The sequence below is a fragment of the Pangasianodon hypophthalmus genome, chromosome 10, assembly GCF_027358585.1.
Source record: "Pangasianodon hypophthalmus isolate fPanHyp1 chromosome 10, fPanHyp1.pri, whole genome shotgun sequence".
In the NCBI taxonomy this organism is placed as follows: domain Eukaryota; kingdom Metazoa; phylum Chordata; class Actinopteri; order Siluriformes; family Pangasiidae; genus Pangasianodon; species Pangasianodon hypophthalmus.
Window position 1 is genome coordinate 23,345,386 of NC_069719.1, and position 19,526 is coordinate 23,364,911.

At 38.2% G+C, this 19,526-nt stretch overlaps 1 protein-coding gene across 7 annotated transcripts in view; it reads left to right on the plus strand.

Annotated features, from left to right (window-relative positions):
- Window positions 1-19,031, plus strand: part of pals1a (protein associated with LIN7 1, MAGUK p55 family member a) — a 27,997-nt gene extending 8,966 nt beyond the window's left edge. For 6 of the 7 annotated variants that reach the window (XM_026926270.3, XM_034307814.2, XM_026926267.3 and 3 more), the window contains 13 exons: window positions 4,744-5,239; window positions 8,429-8,637; window positions 10,057-10,134; window positions 10,358-10,507; window positions 10,589-10,750; window positions 10,896-10,973; window positions 11,070-11,253; window positions 14,619-14,690; window positions 14,810-14,881; window positions 16,036-16,203; window positions 16,336-16,538; window positions 16,637-16,747; window positions 17,022-19,031. In XM_026926270.3, coding sequence (XP_026782071.3) covers window positions 4,792-5,239; window positions 8,429-8,637; window positions 10,057-10,134; window positions 10,358-10,507; window positions 10,589-10,750; window positions 10,896-10,973; window positions 11,070-11,253; window positions 14,619-14,690; window positions 14,810-14,881; window positions 16,036-16,203; window positions 16,336-16,538; window positions 16,637-16,747; window positions 17,022-17,198 — 2,112 coding nt within the window. In that variant the 5' untranslated portion in view covers window positions 4,744-4,791 and the 3' untranslated portion in view covers window positions 17,199-19,031. Of the gene's footprint in view, window positions 1-1,311; window positions 4,506-4,743; window positions 5,240-8,428; window positions 8,638-10,056; window positions 10,135-10,357; window positions 10,508-10,588; window positions 10,751-10,895; window positions 10,974-11,069; window positions 11,254-14,618; window positions 14,691-14,809; window positions 14,882-16,035; window positions 16,204-16,335; window positions 16,539-16,636; window positions 16,748-17,021 lie in introns of those variants that run through there. The other variant, XM_026926269.3, reaches the window with a different exon arrangement.
- The last annotated feature ends 495 nt before the right edge of the window (window positions 19,032-19,526 follow it).

Consider the following 19,526-nt stretch of genomic DNA (forward strand, 5'->3'; position numbering starts at 1 on the left):
ATTCTGAGAAGCAAATTAAATTGAATTGTGAAGCCAGTATCACAAATCGAGTCGAATCATGACACCCCTAAATTTATGAATCAAGATCACAGTAAATGAATTCGTTCATTCATTCATTTTCAGCGACTGCTTTATCCTGATCAGGGTTGCTTTGAATCCTGGAATCCTGGAGGTGGGAATACAACTCTGAATGGGTCAGCAATCAATTGCAGGACACCATGCTTACACACATTTGCATACTTATTCACAATTATAGGTCTAGGCTCTAACGATACACGAAATTCAAATTCCCTGTGATTTTCATAAGGTAGTACCTTGATACAATACAGCAAAAAATAAGCCTTGCTCGAATATATGTATATATGAGTTTATTTTCAATTGATTAAAACCTTCAGTGTTATAGAAGTACAATATTTGAAACTTAATAATGATGTAGTGTTTTTTGATCCATTTAGTCTGTAGCACTTGATGTGTTTTTGAATTCTGCGTCACTTCCCAATCACCATGGTGATTTCTTTAACCTAGATTTAATCAGCGAGGAAAGGCTGCCTAAATGAGGGTTTGCCTGTGTGTGTGTGTGTGTGTGTGTGTGTGTGTGTGTGAGCGCGCACATGCACCGCATTAATCCTATGTTTGTATTAGCGCTGGGGTATTGGTCACACCACTTGCCGTGAAGGTTGTAACTTACCGGGAAACTGAAGAAATGGGAGGCCCTGCTTAGTGTATATTTATTAGGGATGTCGCCAAAATTTTTTAGCCGGAAATGGTCAGCCAAAATCTATGATTTTATCCCAAAAAGATTAAATAGGCCTACAACAAAGTGTCAAACTCTTTACAAATAATGTTAATGGTGATGATAATTAGGAAGTGATTAAATACTAGAGCTGTCACTATCAACTATTTTGATAATTGATCATTTGACCGTTTCCTTCGATTAATAATCGAGTAGTCGATATGGTACTTTAAAACCTACTTGTACAGACAATTAACATTTGTTTTTTTTTTATTCTAGATAATTGCTACATATAAATGCTATATAAATATACTTATGTTATACTTATAATGCTATATAAATATAATGTTTTATACTAAATTTGCCTTTTTAATGAAAAATATATTCCCAAGAAAGTAATTATTATTTATTTTTTTTTTTATAATGCATGGTTTTCCTGAACAAAAATATTACAGTATCTATAACATTACTGTTACAAGGAAGAAAAATTAAAGCAATTATATACAAAATTCTTAATCTCAGTTTAAAATAACTTTATTAAATTGTTATTAAATAATTTAACTGATTTGTACTAGGGAAGTTAGTCATCCATTAATAAAATCAAAATGTACGCCTTAATGTTGCAAAGCTATAAAAATTGTTTGTATTTTGATAAGTAATATATTAACTTGGTATTGACAGAGGTAAAAATACTCACAAACACTCAAATAAAAATTAAAGTTCTCATCCAAGTATCCACGTGAGTAAGAGTCAAGTAAAGTAGCTGTTACTTGTTACAAGGAAGTGTTGTGTAAAACAGACTGAATGTAAATAAACGTAAATGCATCTGATTTAAACTCCTGTAAGCAGTTCTTTTTGACTGGCGCTCTCCTACTCTTCCCTGTGCTTTCTGATGTGTCAAATGGAATAGTTGCTGACTACTTCTGTTGGCAGTTGGCATTTTTAAAGTATGTGATGCATCCTGTTCCCCAACTACTGGTAATAACACATTTTAATATAGTCATGCAATACATTTTCTTGTGGCAGAATGTGACCAGTAAAGCGCTCTCTAATTCTTTATCACTTTCTTGTTGCTAGGCCTGTGTGTTATTGATTTTTCTCTGCTTGTGATTTTCCATTTTAAAAGATCATGATAAATGATGTGAGCACTTCTCACAGCTTTGTATTCTATCTAAATGCATGCAGTGGAGGACACAGCCCACATTGCACAATTGTAGTGTGACATGCTTTCAATATAATTTTTCTACCAGATAAGGATAAATTCCAACATCACATCCTGTAGCTTTAATACAAGGAATACAACAGAAAAATCTAATTGTTGATGTGAAATCAAAAATAAATTGTTCAGAAGGTTTACACATTTGCATAAAATTCTTGTTACTTTGAAACACTCATAAGTCTGCTGAAACACTCACATAGCTCATAAATTAAAACTATTAAACAAGTGAAAAACAACAACAAAAAAAACCTTCACCTGTGTGTTCCCAGATAATGTTCAAACACACATGCCTGAAACCTGAATGAGCTTTTGTGAGGAATTTTAAGATAGTCCAACTCTTTGTGCTGCTCTCTTAGAGTTTTAATGCAAACTCTTTGAATTTTAGCCCTAGAAAACACATTCATTTCTAGAGATGCTCTGCATGGGAAACATATGCTGCATGCATGAAAACGAACATATATTACTGATATATTTTTCATCACATGAGAATGGACTATCTTCGATTACATCCCCCTGGACCCCTTCATTTCAAGCCCTGTTTTCTTTTTTTTTTCTGCGCATATGAAAATGGAAGGACATTTATGAACAAGCAGTTGGGAATCACATGGCCATTAATGCATAAGTGGTATCTATACTATTTATGCATACTGATTGGTGCTTGTTATGCAGTTTGGAATGCAGCCTTGAATTCTCGCTAACATGTATTGACTTACAGTACTCCGGAGAATGGCACAGCACAACCCCTATTATGAAATGTTCTTCCTCAAGTATCTTGCAGTAACATTTTTGTACCATAAAAGACAGAATTCCAGATTTCCAGAAATTCAATCTAGTAGCTTTAAACTATGCTAAAATTGGTAGCTGATCAGCTAGTTAGCTAGTTAAGTTCATTAATGCAAACACAGGATTTGCATATTGATGTAACATTATTTGAAAGAAAATTAGCAAGTACTCAAATTCATGGGGAAGGGAAGACTTCACTGTCAATAACACCCGCTCATCCCCCTACACCTCAAGAAGCTGGCCATGGAACAGAACCAAGCCATGGGTGACAACCCCACCTTTTAAGTCTATGTAGTATGTGTCACAAGAGTAGCTGCAGGGCTTGAGTAAAGTACTTGTTTAATAGTTTTCAATAAAGTATTGGGAAGAGAAAAAGGGCGAGTACTCAAATTCTTGGAGAAGGGACAAATCCTTGAGTCACACTATTTATCCTCACCTGATACTGTCTTTAATGTAGCATAGTGTTTGCCCCCTTGACAAAACAGCATTTTAAATAACATTTTGTCTTTGAACAATGCTGTTCTGCATTTGCACTGCTTGTGAAAGTTGTTTGAGTCTGTCTTTTTCCCTCCTAAATATTTTGTGTTTAACTGTGAACTGTTTTGCTTTTGTCAGTGTTGACACGTCTCTCTGTTTCTGATTTTGAAAAGATAGTCTGTTATCCAGGCAAGTTAATTTATCCACGTAGTAAAAATATTAACACCCTCAGTTGATGTGTGTGGTTCAGGAGGTGATGGGATTCAGCAGTGTAGTGCATGCTACAGCAAGATGCATTCCACCACAATCATATGAACCAAATGGAGCTTTTTACAGTTAAACATTAATATCAGAGATTTTTTTTTGCTTTATCTAATCTAAAAAGGTCTCTGATTACTGCTAAGAACAAAGCACTCATTGTCTGGTGCTACTAAATATGCCAAATTTCCACATTCTGGAGTATGCTGGTACAAGTTATCATACATGCGGGAAAAAAACAACAACAATAAAATGACAGATGGGTCAGTCGACATATGAATTTGGAATGGTTGATAATTGCATAGGTTTTTTAATTCCCTGATATTAAATGACTCCCTGTTGAAGTCCCGAACTTCCTCCCATTTCACATGAGAGATATTTTGGCCAGTTCTCTCGTCTTAACTCAGATTTTCCTGCTTGAATGATGGACTGTTGCAGTGCATTCAGTTTCTGTCATGGTAAATGTAGAAGGGTTTGAGTAAATTAATGTGAAATGATATCTGAGTGTATAATGAACTTAGCTAATGCTGCACAACATCAGTCACCATGTTTATTATTGATATAATGAAAACCCAAAAATGGTACTTACAGGTTTTAGACAAAAGAGGAAAAAAGGCAAACATTTTAAACAAAATAAAAAAGATTTATTAGTGAAAATGTCAGCCCTGTGGATCCATTTCATTCAAAAGATGTTTGACTTATGCTACTTGCTATATTTAGTCTTGTGGTGTGCGTATCAGTGACCGTTCCCCAGTTATTAAACACTTCCAGAGTTGTGAAAAAAAGGATGCTTCTCATATACTTTGTGATTATTGTTTTATTGTATTTTCAAATTGTAACTGAAACTTAGGTTTTCCCCAAACTGAAATAAGAGTTAGCGTCTCTTCTCTACTCCAGTACCTCCCCGAACGGCTTGGACGCCAAGTTGTGAATGGAGCATGATCATATGACTATGTGACGCAAACATCCGGGTTCTTAGAAAGTCCACTACAAGCTCACTGTTCCTGTGGTAATTTTATTATGTCCGGATGACCGGTGAGATTTTTTATCACTGAGGAGACGTGTTAAAAAAAATTATTACTGAAGTTCCCATGATAAACTAATCCACTCTGAATAGGGCTTTTGGGGTTGGGAGTTCTGCTGTTTTATTATTATGCTTCATTTAGATACTGAAATTCAAAGCTCTTCCCTAATTTCTTTTTGTCTTCAGGGTAAGGTGTTATTGATAAAATTGTACACAACAGTAAGCTTCATTCTACTTTCCTCTCCTCAGCTGGAGCAACTTCTCTGACCCGGATGTCATGGCCTCAGGCTTCCGATCATGCAGAACTTGTCCCTCGTAAGCCTTGCATCTCTCGCACACACCTTTCCACGTGAACCACACGCCTGCATTATGACCACCTCCCACCTGAATGGTCATGTAAGTGAGTCAGAAGAGAGGGCAGCAGGCACCAGCGATGCCCCAGACTCGTCTGGCCACTGGCACAGGGAGATGGCTGTGGACTGCCCAGGTGACCTGGGTGCACGCACACTGCCTGTACGGCGCAGCGCCCAGCTGGAACGCATCCGCCAGCAGCAGGAGGACCGCAGAAGAAGGGAAGAGGAGGGCCGTAACCGTCAAGAGCTCGAGGTCAACTCCTCCATGCGCCTCAAGAAGCTGGCACAGAACCCCAAGGTGGGCATTGACAACCCCACTTTTGAGCCTTTGGAGGGTCCCGGCATGTCATTAGGGCAGCTGCAGGGATTCAGTGGGGCACCACGACTATTGGGTGAGTAATGACCATTGCAGTGGTAGCTCAATGATTAAGTTTCTGTTTGAGGCACTGGAAGGTTTTGAGTTTAAATTTCATAACTGCCCCTGTTGGGTCCTTTATCAAGACTCTTCACCCTTGACTGCTCCAAGGATGTTATACAAAGTGTCTGAAAAGTCAGGAACCAATGAAAGTAAAACTACATATACTTAAATTTGTGTTTATTATTTACAACATACAGTATGTTCTACATGTAGAATATACAGTATGTTTTACTGTTGATCCTTGTTCACCCTTACGCTCTATGCGTTATCTCAGCTACTGTATCATGTTTTTGTGGATTTTGCTTAACATATTCGGGTCAACATATTTGCTCATCATGTTCCCAATGGTTACTGACTTTTTTGGACACGCTGTACAATGGCTGACCCTGTGCTGTCTCTCTGGCTTCCTCCAAAGTTTGAATATAAAAAGTTTCCTCTTGGGGACTACTCAAACATAAAAACAGGATCTGCCTGGTTCTGGCCACCTCATTTTCTGTAATTTTAACACAACTCAGTTTGTGGCTATATACACTCACTGTCCACTTTAATAGGAACACCTGTACACCTGCACATTCATGCAGTTATCTAATCGGCCAATCATGTGGCAGCAATACATAAAATCATGTAGTTACAAGTCAAGAGCTTCAGGTAATGTTTACATCAAACATCAGAATGGGGAAAAATGTTATCCCTGTGACTTTATGGCTGTTGGTGCCAGACAGGCTGGTTTGAGTATTACAGATACTACTGATCTCCTGGAATTTTCACACACAAATTTGTTTTTCACACAGAATGGTGTGAAAAACAAAAAACATCCTCTGAGTGGAGGGTTCTTGGCTGACAGGAGTGGAACCCAATTAAGTCTTCTGCTGTAGCCTACCCACCTCAAGGTTCAATGTTTTGTGCATGCTGAGATGCTTTTCTGCTCACCACAGTTGTAAAGGGTGATTGTTTGAGTTGCTCTATCCTTCCTGGCAGCTCAAACAAATCTGGCCATTTTCTTCTCACCTCTCTTATCAACAAGGTGTTTCCACCCAAAGAACTATTGCTCACTCAATGTTTTTTGTTTTTCGCACAATACTGTATAAGACTCTGTATAATTCCCGACGATCAGCAGTTTATGAAATACTTAAACCAGCTCTTCTGGTACCAACATCCATGCCATGATCAAAGTCACAAACATCACACTTTTTCTTCATTTTGATGTTTGATGTGAAAATTAACTGAAGCTTTTGACCTGTATCTGCATGATTTTTTGCATCGCGTTGCTGCCAAATGATTGGCTGAATAGATAACTGCATGAATGTTCCTAATAAAGTGGACAGTGAGTGTACAGTCAGGTCCATAAATATTTGGAAATTGTTTTATCTGCCTTCCACAATATATTGGAGTTGAAATTAAATAATGGAAAATTAGCTCAAAGTGCAGACTTTCACCTTTAATTTGCGGTTATTTATTAACTAATTACAGCACTTTTTATATGTAGCCCCCCACATACAAAAGGGAACAAAAGTAATTGGACAGCTGCTCTGTGGCCAGGTGTGTGGAAAGAAATGCAGATATCTAATTGAGACTAATTCTGAGCTAATGTAGATTTGTTAAATGCAGAATTCTAAGAATCTACCAACTTTTTCCTTGCAAAAATGCTCCAGATCTATCAAATTGCAAGGTGATCTCCTTTGCACAGCCCTCAAGTCATTCAACAGGTTTTCAATAGGATTTAGATCTAGGCTCTGACTAGGCCATTCCAAAACATTGATTTTCTTTTTTGAACCCAATTCTTTGTTGATTTGGATTTGTGCTTTGGGTCATTGTTGAGCTGGAAGGTGGAATATTTCTTCATCTTCAACTGTCTAACACGAGGTTGCCGGATTTGTGCCAAAATAGACTGGCAGATGTTTTGATTAGACCCCAAGTCCCAGCTGAAGAGAAGCAGCCTCATTGCATGATCCAGCATGGGTATGGCGTTCTTTTGGTGCCCCAAACACATCTTCAAGAAATATACCCAAAAATGTTCTATGTTGGTCTTATCAGACCATAACACAGATTTATCCACATGGTTTAGGGTGCGTTAGGTGGGCTTGGATTTTTATTTATTTTTTTTTTTTTTTCTTTTCTTGTGAGAAAGGGCTTCCCTCTAGCCCTGCTACCCCATAGCCCAGCTCTTTGCAGACCATGGCTTCAGCAGTTGGATGAAACTCAGATGATGTCAGGGAAATCCTGCAGAAACAGTTCTTTATTTGGGGTTAATTAGAATCACTTCATTGGAAAGGCTATATGTATACTACCTTTAAAAAGCAGCAACATATAGAACACATCTCAGAAGGCAGCATGAGGCACATGCACTCATTCGATGCACACATGACTACATTTCCTGCATCCAAAAACAGCCTTCGAAGGTGGTATTTTTTTAATGTTTAGGACACACCCTGTGTGTGTTTGTGTGTGAGAGAGAGAGAGAGAGAGAGAGTGAGAGTAAGTGATGGTGAATTCCTGAGAAAGGGAGCAGGGGCCCCTGTACATACTAGCTTAATTAAAAAACTCCTCTGAGTCATTCTGGCTCAGCCTACACTTGCTCCATTGTTTGACCACTCTCACAGGCTTTCTGTTTCTATTTCTTCTGTATTATATCTACATTCCTCAGCTGTTACTCCTTCTAGATTTGCTTATGGTTTGCACTGCTCAGGAAAATGAAGACTATTTCATTATTCCCTAAAAGTTACAGTAGGTCATAAGATTTTGAGATACAGCATCAGCCACCCACCCAGCGCACAAATAAACTCCCCTTTAACCTCCTCCTGTGTAAAGTCCCTAGACACAATCTCAGGGTCTTCATTCAGAAGAGAGGATTTGCAAAGGTAAAGGAGGTCATTCTGTAAAGGTAGCATACTTAATAGTAAAACTTGATTTGTATTTTAATGGTGCTATAACAATTTAAGCTGTGCTTCAAGGGTGTTTTAGGTTTAGCCAGTGGATTACACATTTATCCTGTGAAGGCTTTTTAATGAGCACCATGCAGAGAGCCAGCATAGAGTCTCTATTCATTTATTTATGGTTGAATAATTGAGAAGCATTTATTGAATGTAGTGAACTCAAGTCCGACTGAGCAGTCTTAAAATCATTGTGTGGGTGTGTGTGTGCATGCGTGCGTGTGTGTGGACAGACCTGGAGGAGTTGCTGATGTCTCTGAAGCAGGTACAGCACTGTCTGGGTGATGCTCAGAGTCAGGAGGACGTGGAGCTGGTGCTGCAGCTTGTACAGAAGCCTGACTTCCAGAAGGCATTCAGCATCCACAATGCTGTGGCACTACACATGAATCGGCCAAGTCCTCCCTTTCCCCTCACAGACCATGCACAGAGCCTTGTGCATGAGGTCAGATACAATTAATTACCATATTGTTATTGTTACTATAATAATTGTATTCTATTTTATTATTTTATTAAACAATTAGTTTTGTTCGTTAAAAAAAAAAAAAAAAAAAAAAAAAAAAAAAACTGGTGGCATTGGTTCCAATAAAAATGTATGTAATACTAAAATAATATCACTAAACTGATACATAAACTGGTATTAAAATGAAATCTACGTAACTCTCTGCTTATGGTTGTACAGCATATGAATATTGGCTGAGATTTTTGCCATTTTTATGCTGTATTTCAGACATATGTCCACTGTTAATATAATGTCTCTTAGTGTTGTCTTGTTCAAGGCGATTTGTTTTAATAGTATCTTTTAAAAGTGTAAAGTAATGTTCAGAGGATATAAATCAATATGTACATTGCCTTGCAGTTAGTTTTGTGTTTTAAGTTTTAATGAATGTCAAATTAGCTGGCAGTTGTTGCTGTCCTCCTTTCCTGTGCGTCTTGACAGTGCAGCTTTATGTTGAGCCATCATTAGGAACCAAAGAAAAAAAATTAGCTGCCTAAGTTACACTGATGGCGCAGTTGCTTTTATGCAATGGAACGGAGTACGGCGTATATTAACACATGGCCTTGCATGTTCTATTACTTTTATACAACAGTTTATACAACAAAATTAAGAAAAAAGTAAAGAAACTGAATATTGTTCCAAATGTTTTTTTTTTTCTTGTTTTAATAAATATTTGCCATTTCTTCCTCCCCATGTTTCATTACAAATGGCAACAAAGTAACATTATTGTAGAAGGGCGGAAAATACATCTAGCAGTTTGCTGGCCGGTTCTTATGTATAACAGCTAATATACACAGTCCCTTCTGAAAGTATTGGAACGGCAAGGCCAATTCTTTGTTTTTTGCTATACAGTGAATACATTTGAGTTTGCGATCAAAATATGAATATGAGACAATAGATCAGAATTTCTGCTTTCACTTCCTGATGTTTACATCTAAATGTGTTTACATTTAAACTTGGAACATGGCACCTTTGTGACAGACCACCCAGGTTTTTCCGACTCAATAATGGATTCTAGCCACATAAATTGCAAAATTCCCAAACATTTGAGAAATGTCTGTGTATTAAGAAATACCCTCTTGTTCTGGCTAAACACTTCAATCAGTGCCTGTGCAGAATGCCTTGGCAAGTAAGGAGCTGGCAAATACATGAGATGCCATTGCAGTTTTACTCAACCTATGGTGGTAATGGTATTTGAAAAGAAATGGATGCTAAACAGATAGTGCAAACTTCCTCATAAACATTTCTGAACTCTGAGCATATTTTATTCCACATTTCCACCTTAACTGGGACAAAGGTAAGCTCTGTTTTAGCTGTGGTGTTTACCAGTTGTGGCGTTAACAGAGACTGCTTTCTTTCTGTTAGGTCCAGGCCATGCTGCACAACAGCTCGCAGAAAGAGGGTCTTGATCTGTGCACTTTGCTCAAAAGCCCTCACATGCTGGTCAGTGTCATTCACACTTTACATGTGCCTCCCCTGCTTCCTCTCTGGTGATGTAAACTCTGTCTCAGCTATGATTGTCTGTGTTCTAAAGTCCAAACCCCAATCCATGTTCTGAACTTTTGCCTAAGTGTTCATGAAATGTAATTACTTTGTCATGGCTATGGAAATCATATTTCTAACACAAGACATGTCCAGCATTTTCAGTTTTTTTCTTTTTCTGTAGGCTCTGATGCTGGCCCACGACAGTGTGGCTGAGCAGGAGATGCAACCAGAGCCTATGGGTCCTCTTGATAGCCCATGCGAGACCCTCACACAGTGGGGAGGAGAGACTGTCAAGATCGTACGCATAGAGAAGGCCAAGGACATCCCACTGGTGAGAACACTATTCTGGTGTGATTTAAATCTTCTCTTTCTGTCTTGATCTCAGTCTTGATACAATACCATGTGTGTGTAGGGAGCCACAGTGAGAAATGACATGGATAGTGTGATTATTAGTCGGATTGTGAAAGGAGGGGCAGCAGAGCGAAGTGGACTGCTCCATGAAGGCGATGAGATATTGGAGATCAACGGGGTCGAGATTCGTGGCAAAGATGTCAATGAAGTGTTTGATATCCTGGTAAGGGGAGAAAGATCCTGGCATTGAAGTTGTTGAAACATATAAATGGAGTTGTAATTCACATTGAAGATATAGGTTTATCAGAAGATGTTATAAGAAATATATAGGCCTTTAATTCATAAGCATTTAAATTGTGTGTCCTCAGGCAGAGATGCACGGCACGTTGACCTTTATTCTGATTCCCAGCCCACATACTAAACCACCTCCCATTAAAGAGACTGTGGTGGGTTTAACACACTAGCTCTTGACCTACATAAATGCTAATTGAAAGCATTTTATATTGTTTTTTCCTCACTCTGCTTTGTTTTACCTCCCCCAGGTGCATGTGAAAGCACATTTTGACTATGACCCTTCTGATGACCCATATGTACCATGCCGGGAGTTGGGTCTCTGCTTTCAGAAGGGGGACATTTTACATATCATCAGCCAGGATGACCCTAACTGGTGGCAGGCCTATAGAGACGGAGATGAAGAAAACCAGCCTCTAGCCGGGCTGGTGCCAGGTAACAGAGAGTACATTTATTGACTGCACTAGTATACATAACATATTGGTATCACAAAAGGATAGGTGTCTGTCTAGCTTCCAGTGTAGAGCATGTCACCAACAGATTTCTGTGCTCATTAATTCAGTTCAATTCCATTTTATTTCTATAGCACTTTTAACAATAGACGTTGTCACAAAGCATCTTTACAGAAGTCCATATGAAGATTTAGATAATAAGCCTGCCAGTGGGGAGGGAAAAACTCCCTGAGACAACATGAGGAAGAAGCATTGAGAGGAACCAGACTCAAAAAGGATCCCATGCTCTTGTGCGTCATACCTGATAGTGGAATTATAAATCATTACTCTTTCACGATTACCTACTTACGTCAAAGATTACCAAGTGTGTTGAAAGGATGTTCAGTATGAGTATCATAGTGTTTATGATTAGAGCAGCAGTTCTTAGTTACAGGTCTACAGTACCCATTAGGCTTGTGTGATATAAAGGTATTATCATCCCTACACGATATTGCACCGATTATACTATCCACTGTTATACAGTTCACCGATTATACTATCCACTGTTACACAATTCTGTAGGAGCTCCTCCAAAACATTGGAGTCCACTAGTGTTAGAGAGTTAAGGGTTAATGTTTAGGTGCACTGCATTATGGGTATTGTAGTTGGAGACGGTGAAAGACACTCTGGCTCTGGCCCTGGAGCTCTCCAAGAACAGGGCAGCCTTCCAACCACGGTCTGGAGGCAGAAATCAGGAAAAGTAACACTAATATGAGTTATCGCATAAAATACACCAAAAGAGCAGTCTTTTTCTCCCCCAAAAAAATGGCTGATGAGCCAGTCAAATCTGGAATGATTTACACTCCTATCTCTGTGCTTTCAACCCATGCAGTGTCTTCAATTTCTGACAAGGTAAATGGAGAAAGTTTTGAGCTCATTAATGTGAAATAAAATCTATCAGCGTATGTTCGCCTTAGTTAACATAAAGTAAGAAATATATATTTAACGTCTGTTTACTATATGTATTGGGATGCCACTGAAAATGGTCAAAAAGCCTCATTCGGTTTTTGTCCGAAGCAGAAAAAAAGATGAAGATTTTGACCCAAAGCAGCTTTACAGGGCTACACTGAAGTGTCAACTCTAACACTTTACAAATAGTGTTAAAGCAGCTTTATGGGCCTACACTGAAGGGCCTACACTGGGCCTACACTGAAGTGTCAACTCTAACACTTTACAAATAGTGTTAATGACTATTCAAAAATTTATTAAATACGCCATTTTGTTTTTTCTATTTGATCAGTGCTCTCCCGCTCTCTCTCCTGGTCAACACTGTGAGCAGCATCAACAAAGAATTATGTTGGCCATGTGGACATTAGGCAACCGCTTTGTAAAAGGATTATGTCAAAATGTACAATTATATTTTTAATGGTTTACTGCATATTACTGCAGAATTGCTAAAAAATCCACCACCTAACTATGTTTTTGCCACAGTTCTCAACTGCACAGCTGACAATATTATTATGCCTCCCCTACGCTCCTTCAACCGGAAGGTTTAGAAATGCTAATTTTTCCTTTTTTAGGCTATCAGAATGAGTATTCAATAATCATCTGTGAACCTATAGCCATCTTCTTTTATTCTAATTGTTTCACTTTCTTTTCAAAGTTGCTGTTAAAAGAAGAAGAACTTCCACGTTTACCCATAATAGACCATCTCATCCTAATATATAATAAAAGAAGAACATATATTTAGAAATTTTTGCAAATGTACTGAAATCAAAGACTGATATCTTTATTATTTAGATTAGATTTAAGATATTATTTAGTTTTAGGTTTTCAGACCCTTGTCCTAAGGCACTCCAAATTGAGCTCAGGTGCATCCTGTTTGCTTTATCTTGAGATGTGTCTAGAACTTAACTGAAATCCAGCTGTGTCACTGATTGGACATGATTTAGAAAGGCACACCTGTGTATTTACAATATATTTTTGTGAATCCATTTATGGTTTGGAGCTGCTTTGTGACGATGTCCATTGTTAAAAGCGCTATACAAATAAAATTGAATTGAATTGAATTGTATAAGGTCCCACAGTTCACAGTGCATGTCAGACCACAAACCAAACCATGAAGTCCAAGGAACTCTTGGTAGACCATTGTAATCAAATTTTGTCAAGATGTAGATTGGGACAAGGGTATAAAACCATTTCTGAAAGTTTGGTTGTTTCCAGGACCATAGTGGGCTCCATCATTGTGAAATGGAAGTAGTTTGGGACAACCGGGGCTCTTCTAGGGCTGCATGTCTGGCCAAACTCAGTAAATGGGCTTGAAGGGCCTTGGTCAGGAAGGTGACCAAGAAGCCAATGGCCGACAGAACTTTTGAAGTCCTCTGCAGAGATGGGAGTATCTGCCATAAGGACAACCATTTCAGAAATACTCCATTAATCAGACCTTTATAGTAGAGTGGCTAGACGGAAGCCAGTCCTGAGGAAAATGCATATGGCAGGCACTTAAGACTCTGAGAGCATTAGGAAAAAGATTTTGTGTTCTGATGAGACAAAAATTTCACTCTTTGGGCTGAATTCCAAAGTGCTACATCTGGCAAAAACCTGGTACTGTTCATCAACTGGCTAATACAATCCCTATATTGAAGCATGGTCATGGGAGCATCATGAAATTAGGGTTCTTCTCAGTAGATGGTACAGGGAGACTGGTCAGAATTGAGAGAAGAATGAATGCAGCCAAATGCAGAGAGGTCCTTGAAGATAACTTGCTCCATAGTGCACACAACTTCAGATTGGGGCAAAGGTTCACCTTTTAGCACAACAGCGACCCGAAGCATATGGCCAATTAAATGCTGAAAGGGCTTTGGGACAGGTCTCTGAATGTCCTTGAGTGGGCCAGCCAAACCCCAGTCTTGAACCCCATAGAACATCTGTGTGTGGAGAGACCTGAAGATGGCAGTTCAGAAATGCTTGCCATTCAATTATAATGAGCTTGAGAGGATCTGCCATTAAGAATGTGAGAAACTGCCCAAATCCAGCAATGCAAAGCTTTTTTTATACACTTAGCCAAGACAAGAGACTATAATTGCTGCCAAAGGTGCTTCTACAAAGTACTTAATAAAGGGTCTAAATACTTATCTAAATCAAATTTCAGTTCTTGATTTTTAAAAAATTACAAAAAATTGTTGACAATTTGTTTACAATTTGTCTTCACTTTGTCATTATGGGTAATTGTGTGTAGACTTATGGCCAAAAAATGACATTTAATCCATTTTAAATCTATAACACAGTTAACTGTGCAAAAACCGAAAGAGACTTTACTTTCCAAACCCACTGAAACGTGTTGAAGTTTGTATTTTTTACATTATATAGGTAAGACCTTTCAGCAGCAAAGAGAAGCCATGAAACAAACAATAGAAGAAGATAAGGAGCCTGAAAAATCAGGTAAGCACTAACACACACAGTCAGTTATTTGTTTGAGTTTTTGTTCTCATTTGTGCAAATATTGGAATCATTTGCTGAATCATACATTCCAACATGCACAATCCAACATTACTGAATAGGGAAGCTGTGGTGTGCAAAAAAGAACAAGAAGAAGCGGAAGAAACTGCTGTATAATGCAAACAAGACAGACGGTGAGCCAGTTTTTGTTTTTACTCTGATTACTGTGAATCCTTAAGGGATTATAAATGCAAGATGTGCCTTTTCATAACGCTTATACATGCCTTTATATAGCTTTATCTAAATGAAAATGCAAACTGCATCAAAACAAAAGCATGTGATTATGCAAGAATGTTGACAAAATGAAATGTCAAATGCATTTTCATTCTTTAGTAAGGTATTTGAATTTTTTTTTTATTAAAGACATCACAAACAGATGACAAAATTAAAATGTAAATAAGGAAACAGCAGCTCCCTTTTTGCCATTACAAAAGGTATTCTGAGCAGCTTATAATACAATTTTAAAGGCGTACTTGAAAATGCACATATGCAAAATAACATTTACTTTACTTTATATGTCAGCACTGAATATGATTCGTCAGAATTTATTGATTAATTCCCGTTAACAGCAGCTCTAACAGTAGTACCAGTTGTATTTCAAATGTGTTGTTTAAAAACATGTTTAACAAAGGAAAAAAATTATGGAAGGAGTTTTGGGTCTCAGTGCTTTGTAACGGTCAGAACTGGAGCTTTCCAGTTTCTTGGTAACATGACAAGTTGCTTTTTTTTTGTCCTATTAAATAAAAAAAGAGATTAAAAAAACAAAGGATAGTTGAGGTCACAACAGTTTGTAGCTGCTATAACATAAGGTGCTAACTTTTCTTGTGGACTTTACACAACAAATGTGACTGTAAAAGAACGCGATGGGTCGTTAAAGACACAATGGCTATGGTATAAGAAGGATAAAACACCAAAATAATACCATCAATATCACAATTTATTAATTAAATAAATGTCAATAGAAAAATTACCTGCTTCTATGAAAAACAAAATCATTGAAACCACTCAGTCTGGGCACCACTCATAGACCACTCTAAACATCCACTCAAACACTCGCACTGACCAACACTCATTTGCCATGGCACAAAAAGGTTAAGAAACTCTTCTGTAAACTTTTCTCAGAATTAGCAACCCTAAATATACCTTGCTGACCTGCATGCCTCCTACAGAGAAAGATGCAATAATTTGCTTTTTAAAGAGCTTTGGGTCTTATTATAAGACTTCCACAAATAGAGTCTACGTAAACCATTCTGTCATTTACATGGTTAATGATCATCCTGTCTCTCAGACTACGACAATGAGGAGATTCTTACCTATGAGGAGATGGCACTGTACCACCAGCCAGCCAATCGAAAACGCCCCATTGCTCTGATTGGTCCTCCAAACTGTGGGCAGAATGAGCTGAGACAGAGACTTCTGTCTAGTGAGCCTGACCGTTTTGGAGGTGCTGTGCCTCGTAAGTATTGGGTGTTGAGTAGGTGCTTTATGTGTTTTCTGAATTACATGTGTGTCATTAATTTTATTAGAAGATGCAGGTGGCTTTATTATCATCCCTAATATTCTAAGCAAGAGACTGCTTTCTTATCAGACACCACACGGAACCGGAGGGATGGTGAAGTGAACGGGCGCGACTACCACTTCGTGTCACGCCAGGCTTTCGAGATGGATGCTGCGGCAGGGAAGTTTATTGAGTCAGGAGAGTTTGAGAAGAACCTGTATGGCACCAGCACAGATTCTGTGCGGCAGCTTATCAATAGCGGCAAGATTTGCCTCCTGTGTCTGCACACTCAGGTGAGAGAGAGAGATAAATGGGTGAGGGGATGAGGGATATCAGAGTGCTGCAACGTCTCCCAAGCTCATTAGTGACTGTTGACTGTTTTATTCCTTAGTCTTTGAAGGTATTGCGCAGCTCTGACCTCAAGCCATATATTATCTTCATTGCACCACCCTCCCAGGAACGACTGCGTGCCCTTTTAGCAAAAGATAACAAGAACCCAAAGGTAACCAAAGGGTTTTTTTCTTTCAGAAAGATACTAGCTGGCATGTTGTTGCTATCTCCATGCTAAAAGCTGTATTATGTTATAGGATATTGCATTACATTATAATAATCGATTGTATTAAATTCATGATGAACCTTAGTGGCATGGCCATAAGAAGACAAAGCATTTCAAGCATTTTATGAAGCAAATTTTCACGTAAATTAATATATGCACGTTTAGATGAAAATGTATAGTCTCATTTGAGTTCTTTTGTTTTCTCTTCCTCTGTGTGAAGCCTGAGGAGCTGAGGGACATAATTGAGAAAGCAAGAGAGATGGAGCAGAACTTTGGCCACTTGTTTGATGCTGCAATTGTGAACACTGACCAGGACAAGGCTTATCAGGAGCTGTTGCGCCTCATCAACAAACTGGACACAGAGCCTCAGTGGGTTCCTTCATCTTGGCTGCGCTGAAATCACTCTTCACAGACACGCACACACAGCCCAAGATAACCATGCTGTGCATGGGCTTTGTGGAGTTTAGTGGATTGCGTGACTGGATAATTGATTGTCTGCTGTGTTGGCATTCTCTGTATCTACATTTAACCAGAGTCTGAACTCAAACTCAAACATGACCCTTTCGGCTCTGTTAACTCACCAGACAGCCCTCGTCCTGAGCAATGTAAGAAACTTACCAGCATTTGGTAGCCGCAGTAGAGCCTTAGTGCTTCTATACAGCATAATTATAAATAATACTGATTATTTATAATTTGAAAATTATGGTTTCTAAAAAGTGTCAAGGAGTGTAATTTTATTATCAGAGCTCTTCTGTACTGTGGACTGGGCATAGCAATTAAATATTCTTGCAGACCAGGCCTCTCAACTGGGCATGAATCTCTGGATACATTTTTCATCAGGACACAATACCACAGGCCACACAATAACTTAATTTCCCCCTTACTCTTTTTGTGACTAAACATTTTAGTCTCCCTCTGACAAGTTTCTCCTTCTGATCTGAATGCTGCTTTCCTTGTAATTTGGCCATCTAAAGGGCCTGTTCTCTTTTTGCTTTAGAAAGCTTCCAGATAGCTTTTTTTTTTTGTCATTCTTATGCGTCACTTGCATTATACATTAGTTTTATATTAGTTTACCAATTGTTGGTGGCCTGTGGCTGCAATTTTCTGAAGGACAGATATGGATCATTTAACTTTTACAAAACATACAGTGCTAGATGAAGCAGAGGCTTTGTGCTAAATGAAGCAGAGGCTTTATTCTGCATCTTGTGAGTCTTTCTTGTGATGCACTGCTGACTCTTGGGTGGATGTAAGACTGCATCCCATATGAAGAACAAAAATTTTCAAGCTTCCAAGCTGTAAAAAAGACTAAATCCAAAAGTTGTGAAAAGACCCACTGCATTCCCCATTCCAACTGACTCAGCTTTTCATTCTGATAGCAATCAAGACAACAGTTTGTGTAATAACAAACAGCTAATTTGTTCTAGTTTCTATTTTTTTTGTGTGTGTGTGTTATGTGTTTTCTGTTACAGTATTCACATGCACTTCCAGAACTCAGAAGTGTGACCAGTATTGTAAGCAGTATTTCAGACCAATACAAGAAGGTTCATCTACTGAGCATAATACCAGCTTTGGCTTAGATTTTGCTACACTTAATTTAAAGTTATGTCTTTTCTCTTGTTTAAACAAAATATCAATTCTGTGTTGTGTACACATTTTCATTACATGCTGGGTTTCTAGGTTTTTACCTGTGGTGAGCTTAAATCTATGGACTGAATCCTAAAAGTTGGTTGATAAAACGAGAATTCAGTCACAAAGCTATGTGCTATGTGGAGAGACTCCTGTATCTGTGTTTGTCACCTGTGCGTCTTCCTGTGTAAGATTCTTGATTTTTTTTTTGTAGATGTTCTGAAACTAGACTTTCAGCAGAATATTGATTGTTTATATTTAGCTCTGTTTAAAAGAAAGGCTGTCAATGAAATGTAGAGGGCAGGCAAGTATTATCTTGTGGTTAAACACACTGGAAACTTTATTGAATTGTTTTATATTTCAAAATCAGCCTATATATTTATATTTACAAAATAAATCATACACACCATGTAATCCTTTTGTTTACTGGCCAGACCCATTCACCTGCTGTCCTCCTACAGGCAGTCCAACCTAGTGAGATATCTACATGATAATTAACTGGAAGTAGAACTGATGAATGTAAAATATCAATCATCTTTTTGTCTGGGAAACTGTTTTTGGATGCATTATACATGTAAATAATTAAAAATCCTGATTGATAGAATGTGGTGTTTTATGCAAGGTTTTTACAGTATTCACAATGTATTTGAACAAACAGAAGTTCTGTTAACATCTGGATATACTCTCATATGTGACCTTCAAAAAGTCACAAAGTGACAGTGTTGCTAGTATTTACAGCTTTTATTACACCCCATCACTCAGGTTCCTTTTTTTCTACTTGCATTTGTAGATGCTAGACCACATATAGAACTATCCTCTGCAGCTTTATAGTGCTCTGCAGCTCCACACAGTCTGTTTTTTTTTTTTTCTTCCAAAGCTGTGATGGCTGTTTTTTCTTTCTTGATTTTATTCTGCCTTCTTCCATGGAAAATATTCTGTGTCACATAGAAAAGCAGTCACACTGGACTGAAATATGAAATGCAATAAGCAGGCAGTGTTGCATTTTATTGCTGACTTGAGGCCAGTGCATCACACCAAAAAGCAGAACCTACATTTCATTGCTCATATGTCACTTCTAACTCAGGTGTCAAAAAGTAAG